General features: G+C 36.5%; 2 protein-coding genes across 9 annotated transcripts in view; one reads left to right on the top strand and one right to left on the bottom strand.

Annotated features, from left to right (window-relative positions):
• Positions 1-6,660, top strand: part of fastkd1 (FASTK mitochondrial RNA regulator 1) — a 54,063-nt gene extending 47,403 nt beyond the window's left edge. For 7 of the 8 annotated variants that reach the window (XM_043693664.2, XM_043693660.2, XM_043693662.2 and 4 more), the window contains 3 exons: positions 1-145; positions 5,368-5,482; positions 6,436-6,660. In XM_043693664.2, the coding sequence (XP_043549599.1) occupies positions 1-145; positions 5,368-5,482; positions 6,436-6,528 (353 nt within the window). In that variant the 3' untranslated portion in view covers positions 6,529-6,660. Of the gene's footprint in view, positions 146-5,367; positions 5,483-6,435 lie in introns of those variants that run through there. The other variant, XR_006312141.2, reaches the window with a different exon arrangement.
• A 360-nt stretch (positions 6,661-7,020) lies between these two features.
• klhl41a (kelch-like family member 41a) lies at positions 7,021-19,266 on the bottom strand. Its single transcript, XM_043693669.2, has 6 exons — positions 18,070-19,266; positions 17,591-17,748; positions 16,459-16,566; positions 16,187-16,372; positions 8,587-8,733; positions 7,021-7,517 (listed from the first exon to the last, which is right to left on the bottom strand). The coding sequence occupies exons 1-6, from the start codon at positions 19,195-19,197 to the stop codon at positions 7,406-7,408; spliced, it is 1,839 nt and encodes a 612-aa protein (XP_043549604.2). The 5' UTR covers positions 19,198-19,266; the 3' UTR covers positions 7,021-7,405.
• Positions 19,267-19,771: the final 505 nt, after the last annotated feature.

The following is a 19,771-nucleotide window of genomic DNA, read 5'->3' as shown; positions in this document are numbered from 1 at the left end:
ACTTTGAATGTGTCCTTGACAAATATCAAAAGCCTCTTCCTTATGTTGATCAGAGTGTTATGCTACTTTCTGAGAAGAGAAAAATGTGTTGGGAACCAGACAACAAACATATTAATGAGAAACAACTAGTACCTGGAACACACAGGTTTGTGCACAGCCAGTTTGCTTTTTCTCTTAAATGTTATTCTGAAGCAATATTTTTCAAAATATATTCAAAACGAGGTCACTCTACCAAGATAAAACCTGCACTTTTTTTGATGTAACTCGTAACTAGCTTGTAACTGCTCATTTTGACTTTTGAATGTTGTTCAGTTTCTATGTGCTCCTATCAAACTAACCAACTAGTATTTTAGCCACAATTGTGTGATGTTAAGAATGGTTATTTCTCAAGAGCTACTTGCAGTACTACTCTCCATCTGATACAATAATATTTGTTATCTAGGAAATTGAGTGTGTTGGGTTTTTTATTTTGCTTTGAAATAGTTATTTACAGCAGAGATCTGAAGGTGACTACGCATCTGCAGTTTGCCATAGCTAAACCAGCGAGAAAGATTCAAATTTCCACAAATATTAAATTTATTCTATAATCTTTCCTATAGCGATAACTTAATAGAGTGCATCATATATGTTGATGTGGTTTGGCATTTTTTAATGTAAATTCATGCATTGGACTTATGGCCTTTTTTATGAATTGGTAGTTAACTCACTGTAAAACACTATTGAAATAAAGTAGTTCTACGTGGTTTAACCAAAATAGTATATTGTGTTATTGACATTTTTTGACTGAATTATTATTAATAATAACATTTAGTAAGTAAGGTTATTGACAAATTTACATTTTTGAGTGACTTACTTACAAACTGGTATTTTATAGAATAAACCTTGGCAACCAGCTGCATTTTGTGGCGGCCTGGATTCGGTTACATATTTATTTCATAAGCTTTTTACTTCAGATTAGCGCTCACTCTACATATTTTGCTGGTTGAATGCTTTAAAGTTTGAGATTAAAATTGATCAATTACCGTGGACAGATCTTCATAGACAATTTTACCACTTTTTGTCTGTGCCATCTATTAATTCAACCAAATATACCCAGAGCTGATTTCCTTGCCTTTTCCATGCATTATTTTAGATGCAGTATTAGAGTTGTTTGTCTGCCTCCTTTGTTACTCCATCATTACAGTCCTTTCGACAGTGTGCCTTCATTCTATCTTGACTCGTCCATGCTTGTATTCCCTCATCTGTCCTTTATGTTGCCTCCATCTTGGCTGTTTCAGGGCTTTACTGGATGGCCTTCTGTTCATTTTTCACCCTTCATGCATTTGCTCATTTAAAAATTCATCTCCGTGTATTGTAACTCTCAATGTTCTATTTGCCCATTGTCCCTGTCCTTAGGTTCCTGGTTTGATTAAAGCTTGATTTTTAAACTTTTCATTTTAAATCTGTCTATGACTTTGGAATTCTCTTCCTCCTTCAAGCAGCTATCCTTTCAGCTGTCTAGACCTTTGACTCTAGAACTTCCTCCTTCAACTTGTCAATCTCTGTCTCCTCCCTTAAGATGCTCTTTAAAGCCTTCCATACTGGCCAAACCTTTGGTTAGCTGTCCTAATGTTGCAGTGTTTTTGAATGTAAATATTTTTGTTTGATTATGCTCTGTAAATTGTGTTGGGATGTTTTACAGCTTTAATACTGCTATAAAATTGTTAAACTCTTAAACACATTAACTTTGGTTCCTTTTTTGCTTTCGTGTAAAAGTTGAATGTCAAGTTGTTACAATTGTTTTTCTTTAAACTGATTGTCTCTATATGCATATTTATGTAGTATGTATAATAATGCAGAAAAGAGGTAACTTGAATTGATGATCAAATTATACTCTATTCCAGAACGTGTTCTGTGTTGACATGGCCTTTTAAAAAAGCTTATTTCACCTTTTTAAACAGAACAGGAAATTGAAATCTTCTGATTATTGTGTGTGCCCTTGAGACACTGATTAAAAAGAGGAATGAAGACAGATGAAGTTTTTAAAAAAAGTTTTTAAGTCATTTCTTGTTTATGTTTGAGATCTCAAGGTTGATGCAGCAAGCCATTAAGAAGGCAAATGGTCTATGGCCTTTATCACAAAGATTTTCATAAAGGAATGCAGATAACTTGCTTCAATTCGAAAGGCAAAAACTATGTTGAGTTTTGAGCACCTTATTTAAAGAAGGATGTTAAAACCCTGGAAAAGTTCAAAGGGGATTTGTTAGAATGATTATCATGAATAAAGAATTTTAGATACAAGGAAAGATTAGAAAGTTTGGCTTGTTTTCTTTGGAGCAGAGAAGATTAAGAGGTGATCTTATTGAGGTGTTCAAAATTATGAACAATTTTGACATGGTAAAGAAGGATATTCTGTGTCCACTAATTGCTACATCAGTAACTAGCATTCACATTTCAAGAGTGTCAGCAAGAGAGCTAGGAGTGAGATGAGGAGGGACTTCTTTAGTCAGAGAGTTATGAGAACTTGGAGTGTGTTGTCTAGGAAGGTGGTGGAGGTGCTTTCCATAGGAGTTTTCATATGAGAGTTGGATATATATTTGAAAGTAATAAAGTTAAAGGGTGATGGAGATAGAGTTGGAGAATAGGGACTAACTGGATAGTTCTTCTGGGAGCTGACATAATGGGTCGAATGGCCACCTGTACTGTAAAATTTTATGATTGTATGATATTGCAAAAGTACATGACAGCCTGAAAGATTAGGAAATGTAAGATCAACAAAGGCCAAAAAAGTAATTTAAAAAGCAAAGATAAATCATGAAAGAAAGCCAATGCATGACATAAAAATGGATAGAAGAAGCTTCCTTAAGTATATAAAAGACAACCCAGAACCGATCCCTGTGGAACACCGCTGGTGACAGGCCTCCAGTCCGAAAAGCAACCCTTCACCACCACTCTCTGTCTCTTGGAGTTAAGCCAATTATGTTTGCAATTGGCAAGCTCACCCAGAATCCTATTTGACCTAACTTTATTAATTAGTTTACCATGCGGAACCTTGTCGAAGTCCAAATAAACAAGTCTACTGCTCTGCCGTCTTCAATCTTTTTGGTAACTTTCTCAAAAAACTCAATCAAGTTTGTTTTCCTAGCGCAAAGCCATGCTGACTATCCCTAATCAATTTTTCCCTCTCTAAATGTCCATAGAAAATTGTTAGAATCTGTTTTTCAGGAAGTAAGCATAGAACATTTGAAAAGTCAAAATGCAACCCATCAGAGTCAGCATGGTTTTGTGAAGAGTAACTCTTCAAAGATGTAACTAGCAAAGTGGATTAGAAGAATCCTGTAGATGTAATATGTCTGGATTTAAATAAGGTATTTGATAAGGTGTGACATAAAAGATTAATACACAACATAAGATCACATGGAGTTAGGAGGCAGTTGGCTTGGTCAGAGGATTGGCTTACCGAGAGTTAGAATAAATGGGCTTTTTCTAGTTTGCAAAATATAACTGGTTGGGTGCTGCATTACAAACTATATTAATAACTTTGTAGGGTTAGAAGATTATGTAGCCAAATTTACAGATGATACTAAAATAGGTGGGAAAGTAAGCTGTAATGTACAAATAAAATATTTACAGGTGGATCTCCATAGTCGATGGATGCAATTTCCACACTGAGGTTACCATTGCTGGACTTTCCTTCTCAAACTCTCCCATCACCTAAGGTGTAGGGCCCCTCTGGTAATAAAAGAGCGGTCTAATAATGGTCTGATTGGACTAATACAACTTAAATGACTTAGCCATGATTTGGCTGATGGAGTTCAACATAGATAAATGTGAGGTTATCCATTTTGGTCAGAAGAATAGAAAGATAACTTATCATCTAAATGGAGAGAAACTTAAGGGTGTTGCAGTGCAGAGGGATCTCGTGTCCTTGTGTGTGAATCACAAAACTAGTGTGCAAGTATAGCAGGTAATAAGGAAGTCAAATTAAATTTCAGCATTTATTGTTTAAGAGATAATGTACAAAAGTAGGGAAGTGTTGCTGCAACTGTACAAGCATTATGGCATCATACATGGAGCATTGCAAACATTTTATTCCACTTCCTTAAGGAGGGATGTAGTTATTATGGAAGCAGTTCAGAGGAGCTTCATGATTCCAGAGTTGAGGGGTTTATCATATGAGAAGAAATTGAACAGTTTAAGCGTATACTCTTCAGGGTTAAAAGAATGAGAGGAGATTTAATTAAGGGACATTAGATACTAAAGGGAATTGACAAAGTAGTTGCAGAGTGGATGTTTCCACTTGTGGAGCAGCCTACAATTAGAGGTGATAGTTTTAGGATAAGGAGTAGCAGGTTTAAAATGGAGATGAGAAATTACTTCTCCGAAAAAATAATGAATCTGTGGAATTCACTAACCCGGAGTGTGGTGGATGCAGAGACATTTAAGGAGGAGACAGAGATTTTTAACTACTGATGGGTTGAAATGTTATGCAGAGTGGGCAGGAAAATAGAGTTGAGGTCAAGATGAGATCAACCATTATCATATTGAAAGGTGGAGGGGGTATGAGAGGCTGAATTGCCTACAACTGCTCCTAGTTCTTCTGAGCCTTGATAAAACTACACCTGGAAAGTTGCGAGCATTTTTGATCCTCTTCTGAGGAAGGAAACACTTTCCACAGATTGATTGTGCAGAGATTCACTAGACTAATTCATTAGATTGTGGAAATTCCACATGAGAATTTAGGGAAACTGGGCCTTTATTCTCTACAATTTAGAAGAAAGTCAGGTGACCTCATTAAAACTGTTTTCGAGGAGTTGATGCAGAACTGATTTTTTTTCTCTGGCTATGGTGTCTAGAACCAGGGGACACCGTCTCAAAACAAGAGCAAGTCATTTAGGACAGACATGAAGAGGAATTTCTTCTCTTCATAGTAAATCTTTGGAATTCTCTAATCGGAGGATTGTGGAAGCTCAGTAATTGAATATGTTCAAGATAGAATTTGGTACATGTTTGCATACTCATGATGAGAGATACAGGGATAGTACTGGAAAATGGTGTTGAATTGGATGATCAACTATGATCAAGAATGACAGGGTTTGTGGAAGGAGTTAAATGGCCTTCTACTCCTATGTTCCCACAAACCAGTGCTCCCATGACCTTCATACAATTCCAGATTCCATATTACATCAAATAAAAGTAAAATATTATGTTTGCTGCAAATCTGAAATAAAAACAGAAAATACTGGAGAAACTTGGGTCTAACAGCATCTTTGGAGAGAGAAACATATGCAATGTTTCGATCCAATCTGACTATTTTTCAAACTGAAGAAGAATTGTTATCAGTACATTATGAATTAAAAATAATCAAAAGTGTTGCCTTTCCTATAGAGTTGCTATAGATTTTCTTGACTCTAAAGCCTTCTGCAAGAACTCTCATCACATGAAAGGAGACACTGTTATGAAAAAGAGACACTTGGAGATTTTGGGATACCATGTAGTACAGGTACATTGTTATTTCTGAGAAAATGCCTTATTCTGATTGTTTTCAAAATATATACACATACCTTGACTCTATAAGAATAGCATTTTATATACTGATGTAATCGCTTAGATTAGTCGTGCATTTTCTAACAGCTTTAAGATGAATAGAAGCTTGAAATGGTGCAAGGATCTGTTCAGTTTTCTCTCTGGCTTTTTCATTTTTTTTCGAATTTTACACAAGAAATGACCTGGATTTGAAATTTATCTTTCTAAGTGAGCTTAATGAAGGTAAATAATACATGGTTTGTTGTTTTTTTTTATCCAAAATACATGAAGTGGTTGGCAGAAATGTGCTGCATTTCATTGCTACGGTAATGACATGGTCTTTAAATTACCATCTTACATGCTACATGTAAGATTTCATCATGCAAATTAATATGTACATGAAGAAGTAAACTTTAGCTAACATTGTTGTCATTAGCACCCAGGTAATTCCAGAGTCTACCAAAAAAAAAGTAACACTTTAGAGTACTAAGACCCAGGTGTGTATCCATCAGTTATAATCTGTCAGGCTTCCTGTTGGATTGGGAAAAATCCAGACTATTGTGCATTAACCATTTTGTTTCCCATTATCTTTTTTAATTAGCCATGTAAGGTACTATATTATGAGCTGTTAAATTTTTTTATTGTAAAAAAAAAATTAATTTCCATTTACTAAATGAAATAAATGCTATCAATCATGTTATGCATTGATGACTGGTGAGGCAGTAATATTACTTATATTGCTTTTTATTTTTGAATTTTTTTACTTAAAGTCTGAAACAAAGCATCACCAATAAATGATAAAAATAAGTGTCCTCATACTTCACAATTTTAAATAATCCTTTTGTTTTTTTAGTATTTCTGTGTAGTTTATACTTTTATTTCTTGTAGTGCAACTTTACAAATTTTGCCTTTTTTTGACTCTCTTTATAGATCCCTCATTTTCAATGGAATTCTATGGAATTGTCTACAAAGGATGCCTGGGTAGAATATCTTAAACAAAAGATATTTACAAAAAAATCTTGAAATCATGAATCAAGTTTTAGATCAGTTGTGGAAATGTACTAAATATTGTAATAAAGCAGATTTATTCTTGTGTTGTTAATTTTTACTATTTCTTAAACCCAATTCAACTGTCAAAAAATTGGAAATTCTAAACCAGCATTTTAAAAAAGTACCACAAAATAAGGATAATTTTTGGGAATGTATCCTACATTAGTGAGAAGCTCCAAGATTAGAGATTTACCATATTGAATATGAAATATCTTGAGTGAAATTTCTGTACAGTGGTGGAATATAATGTACTGGAGGATAATTACTTTTTTTTTTAACTATAGACTTTAATCAGGTAATTTTTAAGCAAAAGAAGAAAATACAATGAATTGTTTTTTTTAGACAAACTGTTTCAGCAAATGGTAAAATGCACAACAGGTAACTGGGGTATTTTTAGAATAATTAGGAGTTGTGCAAATATTTTGCAATTCAATGAGAATTAAATTAATTTAGAGAACTAGTGAATAAACATTTTAAAGAAAGTTTTTTAATCTCAAATTTTATAATTTAAGCAATGTCAAAGCTGATGGCACTAATGTGCAAGTTGTATTCTGTTGAGAGAATGGGTTGAAATTTCTACTGTTAAATTTTAGAATTAAGAACTCAACACACTGTATTGCATTGCAAATAATCTTAGTATATGTACTTTCAGCTTTTACAGTATTCATATGTTCTGCACCTCTTCAGTATATACCTGATATCATCCTGACCACATTGGATATAAAGCAATATTGTATAAACTCATTATAATAAACTCTGACTCATTTAATGGTAATAATTCCAGTTGGTACCATGCACCAGTTATAGTTGTATTTGTTTAGCAGCAATATTAATTACTCTATAGAACTAATTATAATTTGGTAAGCCTGAACATGTTGAGGGATGCAGCAAGACACGTGGCTCCTATTGCATAATTAATTTCCTTCACCAGACCACTCCATTCCTTTTTGTCATCTTCATATCTAAAGAGAAAGTACAAAATGTATTTTAGTACTTTCAAAAGTTTCATTTTTGCACAACATTAATGTAACATTTAGCCAAGTATTCAAAGTATGTACAAGATCTATAGATATGCAAACATTTAGTTCATTTTGGCTGAAAACAACAAATGCAGGAGATTGCAGCAAGTCAGGCAGCATCCGTGGAAAGAGAGCAAACTAACATCTCTAATCTAGATGACTCTTCAGAGCTGAAGTGAAGTGTGGGGTGCTTTAAATCAATGGGCAGTGGTAATAGAAATGGATTACATTTGGTGTGTAACTTGAACACTTAATTGAGATCTAAGGAATCTTATTGCAACTGGAAAACCTAGATTTGAAACTTCAAAAGCATTGAAAAGTAATTTTAATCAAATTTCAGTTATTTGGAGTTGAGAAACTTTCAACTTGGAAACCCTAAGGCAGGATTCCCAAATTAAAATAAAAAGCGAGAAATACTCAGCAGGTCAAGTTGGCCTCCGTCTCAGTCAAGAGAGAGGAACAAGGTGTGAAATTTACACTTGACTTCTCAAACCTATAAGCCTGTAAAGAGAAATTATTTACAAATTGGGACTCATGTACAAATATGAAACAAATATACACTAAAACCATAGTTAGGAATAGTGTAGAGATTTGGATATCCTATGACAGGGTATTGGAAACTTTGAATTCCTGAAGAAGGGCTTATGCCTGAAACATCGATTCTCCTGCTCCTTAGATGCTGCCTGACCTGCTGCGCTTTTCCAGCAACACATTTTTCAACTCTGATCTCCAGCATCTGCAGTCCTCACTTTCTCCTATTGGAACCTTTGATAAGGACTCACCAGAGACAGGAATCTATTGAGGGAATATTGACTAGTTTCATTCAAATGCAACAGACTAAAGAGAATTTTTTAAAAAAACTATAGGATAGCTTTAATATTGCTCTGATTCAAATATTGGTTTAGGCTGAGGGTTAAATATGGAGATTTGAAAACTATCATTCCTGAACAATCTTTCCTAGTAACTGCATTGTTTTCCAAGGTTAGCAGGTACTCCTAGCATTTAGACTTACTTCCACACATCAGCAAATTCTGAGGGAGCAAATTCTTTGTTTTCTAACTGAATCATAGCAAAACCTCCAATGGCGTAAAGTGATCCATCCATATTGATAACATTTATGGAGCTTCTCTCTTGTGGGAATTCAGGCATTACTTCCCATCTATGACAGTCAAACAAGAATAGCATAATTACATTCCAATTGTAAATAAATAGATATATTCACTTTTTTACAAATGGATTTTAGCTAGTCTACAAGAACATTATGAAAAATTTAGTTGAACATATTTCTTTTAGGTACATATGAAAATTGCATCTAATGTGTGAATATCTAAAATGATATTTTGCATTTCCTTCAAATAATCTGCCAGTAGAAGTGCACAGATTGTAAAGTTTCACCACTGCAACATTTTTAAACATTATTTGTTGGAAATATGTGTTTAATATGTAAGAAGTTCAGTATTCAGATTGTGTGACAACTTTATCCACATTATATTAGCAATTTTGATATAAGTCAGGAGTTTGATGGGATATTCATCACTTACCTGAATGGGTATTGTCCAGCAAGATTCCCTCTAACACCAACATTCAGTAGCAGCCATGTGTGCCATCTACAAGCTGCACTGTCAAAATCCAGCACCTTCAAACCCATACTCACTACCATCCAGTAGGCAAGAGCAGCAGATGTATGGGAACACCACCATCTGCAAGTTGTCCTCTTGACTTGGAAATAATTGCCATTCCTTCACTGTTGCTGGATCAAATTCCTGGAACTCATTCCCTAGAGGCATTGTGGGTCTACCAACACTAGGTGAACTGTAGCAGTTCAAGAAGGCAGCTCACTACCACCATCTTGAGTAATAGGGATTGAGTAATAATTGCATGAATGAATTACATTTTTTCACATGGTTATTTAGCTTTCTGAAATAATATGTACAGATGTATATTTCACTGAGCCTTTTGTTATGAAGATGTGGGTGTACTTTGAGAGCTTAAAGCAGCAGAACTACCAGACACAGCATCAAGTGTTCTCAATTAAGCAAAAATGTAACACTTGCTCGAACAACTCGATTAGCTTGTTACCTGGAGACAAAAACAAACTCTCTTTCAGCTGATCAGTTTAAATTGTACCCCCCCAAAAATCAAACTGTAATCCAGTTTGAATTAAGTATATTGACAATCTTAAAAGCCAATTACACAATCCGATGCTTTGGGTGTATAAGACCGGGGAAAATTGAACAGTTGAGAGGAGAGCTGACACGCCCAGCATGTAAACAGACTGGCTGAAAATAGCTCGCTTAAAAGTACCTTCTCGATCAGTAACCTGTAATGCAGAAATTCATAAGAAGAAAAGATGACATCACAGGTTCTTAAAAGAGACAGTGCAAGATAGCAGACGATGAAACATCCCTCCTAGTTCATCTCAATGCCTTCTGTGTTCACTTTGAGCAGAATTTTGGCAGAGAGGTAACACCTATTCTGACAAGTCCTGGTGAATCTATCCCAGCAGTCACTGCATCAGAGGTCAGATCAGTTTTCCTTCTTGTGAATCCAAGGAAAGCAATGGGACCAGACCGAGTACAGGCTGTGCACTCAGGGCATGCGCAGAACAACTGACAGAGGTCTTCTCGAACATCTTCAGACTCTTCTTGCAGCAAGCCACTGCCCCTGCCTGTTTCAAGAGATCCAACATCATCTCTGTGCCTAAGAAGGCTAATGCAACATGTCTCAATGACTATCGCCTAGTGGCCCTAACCTCTGTGGTAATGAAGTGCTTTGAAAGACTGGTCATGGCATTAATCAACTCCAGCCTCCCCACTATTGACCCACTCCAATTTGCCTGTTGGACCAACAGATCCATGTCCGATGCCAATATATTTGCCCTTCACTCTTCCCTAGAACATATTGATACCAAGAACAGCTACATAAGAATCCTATAATTGACTACAGTTTACCCTTCAACACTGTTATCCCCTCGAGATTGATGACTAAACTTAGTGATCTCGGTCGAAGCCCCACTCTCTGCAACTGGATCCTCAGTTTCTTGACCTACAGGGCACAATTAGTGAAGATTGGGGACAATATTTCATCGTCACTAACACAACACTGGTGCCCCCCCCCCCCCCCCCCCCCCCCCCCAAGGGATGCACACTCAACCCCCTACTGTACTCACTGTATACCCATGACTGTCGCCAAATACCAGACATGCCATTTGCAAGTTTGCTGATGACACCACCATAGTTGGTCGAATCTCAGATGGTGACGAAACAGACTACAGATGGGAGCTGGCTGACCTGGAAAAATGGTGCACTGAGAACAACCAGCTCTCAATGCCGGCAAAACCAATGAACGCATTATTGACTTTCGGCAGGATGTTACTCGTGCCCCCGACACATTAATAACAAAGAGATGGAGCAAGTGGAGAGTGTCAAGCTCCTGGGAGTGGTCATCCACAACAAGTTTTCTTGGACTCTTCATGTGGATGCACTGGTTACACAGGCCCAACAACGTCTCTTCTTCCTCAGGCAGCTGAGGAAATTTGGCATGATGGCGAATACCCTTGCCAACTTTTATGGGTGCGCCATCGAGAGCATTCTGTCTGGATGTATCACTACCTGTACCATTCAAGATTGGAGACGGTTACAGAGAGTGGTAAACTCAGCCCAGACAATCACAAAGGCCTCCCATCTTTAGAATCCATCTACCAGGCCCACTGTCAGGGAAAGCCGCCAGCATTCTCTAAGATCCAACCCACCCTGGCAATGTTTTTCTACAATCTCTACCATCAGGGAGAAGGTATAGAAGCCTGAACATATTTTGAAACAGTTTCTACCTTACTGAATACTGAATGTATTAACTCTTAATATTCGCCTGTACCTGTGTTTTTGTTTTTGCTGCTGTTTACCTATTATTTACTATCTATGCTACTTAACTCTGTGATCTGTCTGTGTTGCTCGCAAGGCAAAGCTATTCACTGTGCCTCGGTACACATGACAATAAATTCAATTAAATTCAGAAGACACAGGAAGATCCAACTAGAAGAATGAAAGCTGCCTGGTTTTGAGATAAGTGTTTTTCTTTAAATCTTAACTGGGAGTTTTACCAGACTAGTATTATAGAAGGGAAGGTAAAAGTTAGGTTATCGGAAGAAATTGTAAATAGTGGTTAGTTAATTATTCTCTGTTATACTTAAAGTAAAAATTAACAACTTTATTTCTTAAAATAGTTTTTGGCCACTCTAATAGTTACAGATTACTGCACGGGATAAATCTTTTTTGTGTTGCTGGTTTTAAATTTAGCAGGAGGGTTTACCCCGTGTCGTAACACTTTGCCTATGGGGCTGGTGGCAACAAGAATGCCAGTAACCATTTCCATTGATAATAATCCTCAACCTATCTTATGCACAGATGAAGAAGCGTCGCTCCGAAAGCTAGTGTGCTTCCAATTAAACCTGTTGGACTATAACCTGGTGTTGTGTGATTTTTAACTTTGTACACCCCAGTCCAACACCGGCACCTCTAAATCATAACAATGAATGTTGTCAGCATAAACATGGAATCTAACAAAGGCCTAAAAGTTGTGATCAAATGTGTAAATTAGTGTTCACCATTATCATTCAAAAATGCTGCCCACTGAAAGACAGCGTTCTCCATGGCATAGATCTTATTTTTCTGACATAATTTTGTATCAACATCAACAAAATCAAATTAAAGTAAGTTGGAATCCAGAACGTGCTACCTAGGAGGATATTGAGACAAGAAACCTTATAACCTTTAAAAAAAAGTACCTGGATGAACACTTGGAACATCATTCAAGGCTATGGGTCAAGTGCTGGAAAGTGAAACTCGCGTAGATCCAAAGTAGCTTTGTCAGTGCAAATTTGATGGATCACAGGGGCTCCTCTATGATTCTATGAGACTTGGAAATCATTGCCTTCAACTGGACTTGGATGACCTTCTACATAAATCACAGACTTAACACTTAGGTACAGCAAGCAATTAGGAAGGCAAATGTTACATTGGTATTTCTACATAGGGATTGGAATATAAGTATAAGGATACATATCATTAATGAAGCTATACCAGATGTACTGTATATAGAGTTTTAGTTTCCTTAACCATGTAAAAGTGTTCTTCGAGGAAATGCAACAGTTTTGCTGGACTGGTTTCTGATCTGGGTGAATAATACAATGAATAGAGATTGAGTAAACTAGGCCTATAGTCCTTTGAGAAAAAGAATCTAACTGAAACATGTAAAATTCTAAAGGGATTTAACATGATAGATGCTATGAAAATGTTTTCCTGACTGAGTAATCTAGAACTCATGATTTCTATATCTGAATGAGTTAGCCATTTAGGATTGAGATAGGAAATTTCTTACTTGAAGTGTTTGTGAATGCTTGGAATTCTGAATCGAGAGAGCTCTGAGTGTTTAGTCATTGAGTATATTCAAGGTGGAGAAAGTGAGGACTGCAGATGCTGGAGATCAGAGTTATAATCAATTAGGAGAAAGTGAGGAGCATATTCAAGGTGGTCACTAGATTTTGGGTACTAGGGAAATTAAGGGACAAGGAAATCGTGAGGGAATGTCAAACTGGGGTAGAGGATCAGCAAAGATTTTGTTGAATGGCACAGCCATTGCAATGGGCCAATGCCCAATTCCAACTCCTCTTATGGAGAAACCTAACATTCCATGAATGCAAAATTACACACAACATATAAAATTTTGCAAGGCCAGAAAGGTTATGAATTTTAGCCTGTTGTTAAATCCTACTTTCACCTGTTTCAACAAGGCCCACCTCTTTCAAGGGTCTTTAGAGCGAATGGCAAACAAAAATAAATGCAAGTTCACCAATTCAATTGATTCTGAAAATTTTCCATCTATCAGGCCCTTCCTATTGGAGGAGTAGGGAATCCTTTCAATGCAATTTCTGGATTTCTGTTGATGAAATGTTGCTCACAATGCCTTGTGGATGCCAGATTTTGAGCTATTACGTCTGTTCTGAGTTTATTCTATTTCACATGGTAGTAATGCCGTATAACAAATTAGAACATTTCCCTCGTGAGACGATGGAACTTCACCTCCACAAGGTCACGCATACCATTACTGCCATAGAAAGAAGCATCTGAAGGATGACTCGTGGAAATATAAGAAAGGTGGATATGAATTTGGCAGATGACAATATATTCAAGACCTTTGGAGAGGAAAGGGAATATGGAAATGGGGTGGTGGTTCACAAAAGCACAGAGGTAAATGGCTGTATTATTTCTGAAGGGGGTTGGTGACAATTGATTAGTGTCACATCAGAGAAACTGATGAGTGTGAATGAGCAGATCAGTAGGTATAGAAATGTAATGGTGAATAGAAGGCAAGGTGTTTAGCCTGCTGATAGTCAGAAAGGTAAAGCATAAACTTGTTCATTAATTTATTTCTATGTCCAGAAAATCATAAGAACGTTTTCAGGATTTTTCAGTTGCTGCTTGTGGTGAGCCAAATCTCGCATGGGGACTTAGAAAATCAACTCTGTGGTTACTTTCCCTCTTAACCATAAGATGTTGGTAAAGTCAACAAAATAATGCACTGGCACAAGTCTGTAAGTTTTCAGCTCTTATACTGCATTAAATTAAGAACTAATATTTCTAGAATAAAGTACCTAATGGTATAAATTATGAACAATAATTACATATATCTCCTTCCTACCTTACTGCCTTAAAAAAATTATCTGAGACAAACTTTTCATTATTATTTCTAGAATCACAACATTCATTTCAGACTTGGAAAAGAATTGAGTTTTTATTATCTAAGACTTGGGTTCAGTCATGTTTTTATCCTTAAGTAGATCTACCAATTTAAAAGGTATGTTGCATCAACATTAACATTTAATCTATGACAAGCAAAAAAATATAAAAATGGCAAAAGTTATTAATACCCCACAGAAGAATCTAAGAAAACTCACCAATGATAACAATAAAGCTTTTTCTACTGTTTGTCACTTATAGCAAGATTGATATTGAAGTGCATTCCATCTACTATGTAATAGTTCTAATAAAGCTATTCTAACTTTGTGCTCCTGTTTAGCAGTTGGTTTGGGAAAATTGCGATGATTTTTTTTATTTAAAGCATTGATTACAAAGGTTTTGTTTTATTTACTCTTGAGTTGTGAGCATCACTGGCATGGTCAGCATTTATTGCCCATCTTTGATTGCTCTTTAAAAGTGCAGAAGTGAAACCGACCTTTGAACAGCATTTGTCCGTATGGTGTAGCTACATCCACAGGACTGTTCTGAAGGGATTGGTCCAGCAACAGTGCAGGAATGGCAATTTAGTTCCAAGTCAACTTAGTTTACAGCTTAAAGGGGGACCCTTGGATGTCCCCATGTATTTGCAGCCCTTGAATTTCTTGGTAGTAGTGGTCACAAAGGTGTTGACATCTTGGTGAGATGCTGCAGTGTAGATGATGCTGTGCATTGGTGATGGAGATAGTGAATGTTTAAAGTGCTAAATTGAGTGCCAAGCTAGTGGTTGGTTTGTCTTGGATATAAAATGTTTCTTGAATGGTATTGTAATTATATTCATCCTAGCAAGTGGAGAGCATTTCATCAAATATTCTGTAACACATCTGATTTGTGCTTTACAGATGATGAACAGACATTAGGAAGTTGGGAGATGAGTTAGCTGCCGCAAAATTCACAGACTCTGGTCTGTCTTTGTGGTTCCAGCATTTGTATGACTGGCTTACTGAAGTTTTTAGATAGTGCTAATCTCCTGGATATTGATGGTGAGTGATTCAAAAGTGGTATGTCATTAAATGTCAAGGTGAAATAATTGAAGTCTCTCTTTGGAGACAGTCATTGCCTGGCATTTATGTGACACTGATGTTAGTTACCAACTATCAGCCTATGCCTCAATGTTATCTAGGTCTTCATTTTTAATTATCATATCCAAGATTGTACTGTCAGTTGTGAAGGACTCTTGAATGTTGCAATGGTGGGACTGTAGAACTTTTCTGTAGAAATTGTTAATTATATTGTGAATTTTATTTTTTTAAATAATGACTACTTTTTAATATCGATTATCAACACCATTAGAGGAGAAGTCATGAACTGGTATCAGAGACTAGGATTATGACATCGTGCCTAGGAAGATGTGTTGGGGTCAAATAGAATGAGAATGAAATACAAAGCTGAGTAAACTGAGGAACAGAGAGGAATAAATAGGATCATAAAAACTATTATTCTTGATCTTGTCATGTAATATCACATATGTTTCTGAAAATATTGTAGAATTATTTTGCCTCCACTACTCTTCCTGGCAATCAACTTTATGGAGTCATAGAGATGTACAGCATGGAAATAGATCCTTTGGTCCAATTCATCCATGTTGACCAGATATCCAAAATCAACATAATGATCACCATGTCAAGAAATATTTGGATACCAACTTAAATATTTCTTTCACCAATTTAAAACTCTGCTTCCCTGTCTTTCTCTTATAATTCAAATTAGTATTGCAGATTCCAGCACCTTAATTTTCTTAAGTGCAACAAAATCACATCTCCAGTATCTCCTTGGGAGACTAAAAAGGTCATGTTTTATATTCTGTTTGATTATACTCACTTATTATTCATTATGTCATATGCTTCAGCTGCAGCTGTCAGGCCATCATCAGTGACTCCTCCAACAACCCAGATTTTGTTTTGATGCACAGTAGCTCCAAACATGGCACGTGCTGTCTTCATGGCTCGCAGTTCCCTCCACTCAGATTTTTTAGGATTGTAGACAAACAATTTGTTGATGCACTTACTGTGATTAAATTAAAAGCGATTAAATAAATCAGTTATACCAGTCTAGAACTAATCCATAATGTAGGAAAGGTGCAAAATACTTACGCATCATCAGTTTTCCCACCAATAACATAGATTAATCCATTATGTGAAATCACAGAGTGGCCATAAATCTTAAATGGGAATGCTTTGGATTCATTCCATTTTAAGTTGCTGAAAAATGCATTAAAATGATTATTTATTGTAATCCATTGCTCATCAGATAATGTTTACGTGTTTTAAAAATGACATTTTTGTTCATGAATATGCTGAAAATTGCAGAAGGTCATTGCCTCAAATAACAGTGCAAAGTTAAATTATTTTAAAATTTTGAAAAACAGTGTTATCAAGCCATTTCATACTGCCATAATACAATGCCTATGCAAGTGTCATTTATCACTGATGGATGTTGCTGTCAATTGAAAAGACATTCTACACATCATACAATTGAGCAACGTTGCGTATAAATAAAATCAGAAAGTGTTGAAAATGTTCAGCAGGTCTGGCAACATCTGTGAAGAGAAAGCATTCATACACTTGTCCTGAGTAATGGAAAAATGAAAACTTGGAGCAACTTGTATCTGGCTTTCCCAATATTTGCATTGAAATTAAATAATGTCAAGTTTTTCAACACTAAATTTGTTGAAACCTCGCCTAAACTCAAAGTTCATGTACTAAGCCCTTTCTTGATGTGCAATAGTCTAATAAACAATGAACATTGGACATAGGAAAGCTAAGCGTCTTGTTCAAAAACTGAATAACCGAGTGGATGATATTGCGTTGTCATTATCTGAAGAACTTTCCAATTGTGATTAGAATCATAGACTCACAGAATCCATATCTAATCATGCCTTCTGAATGTCACAAAACATACGAGTTACAATACTTACATTTTCGTAGTCAATTCCCAGAACTAACCCAACCAATACGATTGTAGGTCTGACTATTTAGATGAGCTAATGGAGGGTAAAATAATCCTGTTGTGGATGGGACCTATAATCTCAATGACAGACATCCCTTGTTTTCTGACTCAGTTTGATATACTCACTGCTAATATTAAATTATAAATGTAATGACACTGAATACCATACTGTACAATATTTTCTATTATTAGTTTTGAAGCATTGTATTAGAAGTTGCTACAAAATAATTCTAACATAACATTTTGTTAACATGTAGATAATCTGGATTCACTTACTTCATGTCATAGCAAAATACTGAATCCAGTGATTGCTCGTTTGGAAGATCCTTGCCGCCAATCACATAAAGAAAGTTTTCTGTTTCTCCCAGCCCGAAGAGGCATCTGGCTGAAGGCAGCGGTGGGAGGCCATTCCATTCACTAGCGATACTGTCAAACTAAAGCGTCGGGAAAGTCCGTTTAGTTATGACTTATTCTCTATAGATTTAATTTATATACAAACGTATTCCAAAATCCGTTGAGATTTGATAGGAATTTGAGCTGGAGCACACTTAATTCACAAAATGATCATACTTTACAAATATCTATTTCCAATCAGAAGGGAAGAGAATACATTGAAATGGAACTAGTTGCTTATATATTTTTTAAAAACTTGGAATGATTTTGAAAATACGTGAAATAAATTAACAATTACAATCAAGTTTCCTGAAACAAAGCTAAAGATATCTGATTTCACAATTCGGTAGATTTAGGAATACCTGATAGAAATAGCAGTGGTAGGGTTGTTCTTTAACTTCTTCATCCAAGTATAGCCCACCGACAACAAAAATTTGGTTTCGCTTTGTAGCCAAACTAACGTGGTTTTTGGGGATCTGATCACCTACTGCAGCCAGAAAGCATTGATTTAATTTTGGATCATATGCCACCGCCACTGTGTCATTAATGAACATGATCATCTCCTTGACGAACATGCCATGTCTGGGAATGTCATTCAGAAAACCAGGGAGCAGATCTTCGTCACCTACATCACCGTTAACCAGATCTTCACCACCTTCTCCTTTCTTTGCGTTCTTGTCAGCGCCTTTCTCAGGCTTGGGAAGTTTTCCTCCAAAAGCATCTTTAATCACCTGAACCTTCTTCAGTAGATCTGGATTAGCCTTAATAATGTCATTTTTTTCGACCTGGTCTTTGACATATTTCTCAGTCATGAGGCGAAATCGGATGCAGTCAAAGATTTCTCCGAAACTTTTAGCCCTGGTCTCTTTGTCCTTCCGGACCCATCTTACTACAGCTTCAAATACCGTCTCTTCCTTCTCTACATTTAAAGCGTCATTCGCAATGATGCTGATAAGCTCATGCGGAGCAAGTTGCAGAAAGTCTTCATCATTACAGATTTGTTCAAAACGAGCGGACGCATATTCACGGGCAGCAATAGCAAGCCGAGGACAATCCAGAAGGAGTCCTAGCCTGAATATGGCCAAACAGTTGCTAACGGATAACTTTTCCTGAAGATAGGTGACACAGAGTGTGAAAACGGAGGGGATCTGAAAGCGACTGGAGGCAGCAAAAACATTTTGCACGTTCTCATCGGTCAGTACTATCTCAGAGGAGTACAGATACTTCAGGATCATATCCACGACACTTTCATCAACATCTTCCAAAACCACCTCACGTTTCTTCTCCTCGTTTACATCAGAAAAGAAATACTCACGGAAGTAAGGGCTGCAAGCTGCCAGGATTAGTCGGTGGCAAGGAAATAATTTATTTCCCACCTTCAGGGAACAATCCACAAACTTGTTTTCATCCAGCAAATCTTTCAGTCCATCCTGAAGTAGAGTGGTTTGATAAAGCCGAGATTCTTCCCTTGAATCTTTCCGAGGGTCCATGGTAAGGAAACTGTGAAGGCGAAGAGAGCAGGTAGCGTTTGCTGTACTCGGGTCCGCAGTGGCTTGCTGCGCTTGAAGAGTTTGTAATGTAACTCCACAGGCTAAATATAGAGAGAGACACCCTACACGTTGGAATTCAGGTTAACCAATGTGCAGCTTGGGTCACATTTTGGCAGCTGCTGCAGACGGAAAGAAACAACTGTGATCGGTTTAGGAGTTTAACAGGATAGGCAATCGCCATCGGGAGCGATTACTAAGGGAATTAAATTTAGTTATTTTTATCATATTGAGACAGCGTCATGGCTAGTGCGTCTCACACATATGAATATCACACATTACGGAATAGACCTTTCCACTAAATTCTCGAAGGGATTCTTCAAATCACAACTCACACCCATTCCGCTCCCGCCGTTTAATCATAATGTTCTTTGGATTCTGATTCTGTTTTAAAGAATTCCAATGATCGTTTTGAAAATTTGCTAAATAAATTTAATGTTACAGTTAAATTATGACTCCTGCATTACAATCAGTACAACGGTATACAACTGTCATTACTTGCCTATGTATGGGGTAT

The sequence above is a fragment of the Chiloscyllium plagiosum genome, unplaced genomic scaffold (genome assembly GCF_037043375.1).
Source record: "Chiloscyllium plagiosum isolate Xiang-an unplaced genomic scaffold, Cpla_swu_hap1 HiC_scaffold_7, whole genome shotgun sequence".
NCBI classification, from domain to species: Eukaryota; Metazoa; Chordata; class Chondrichthyes; order Orectolobiformes; family Hemiscylliidae; genus Chiloscyllium; species Chiloscyllium plagiosum.
This window is presented reverse-complemented; position numbering and strand designations above follow the sequence as displayed.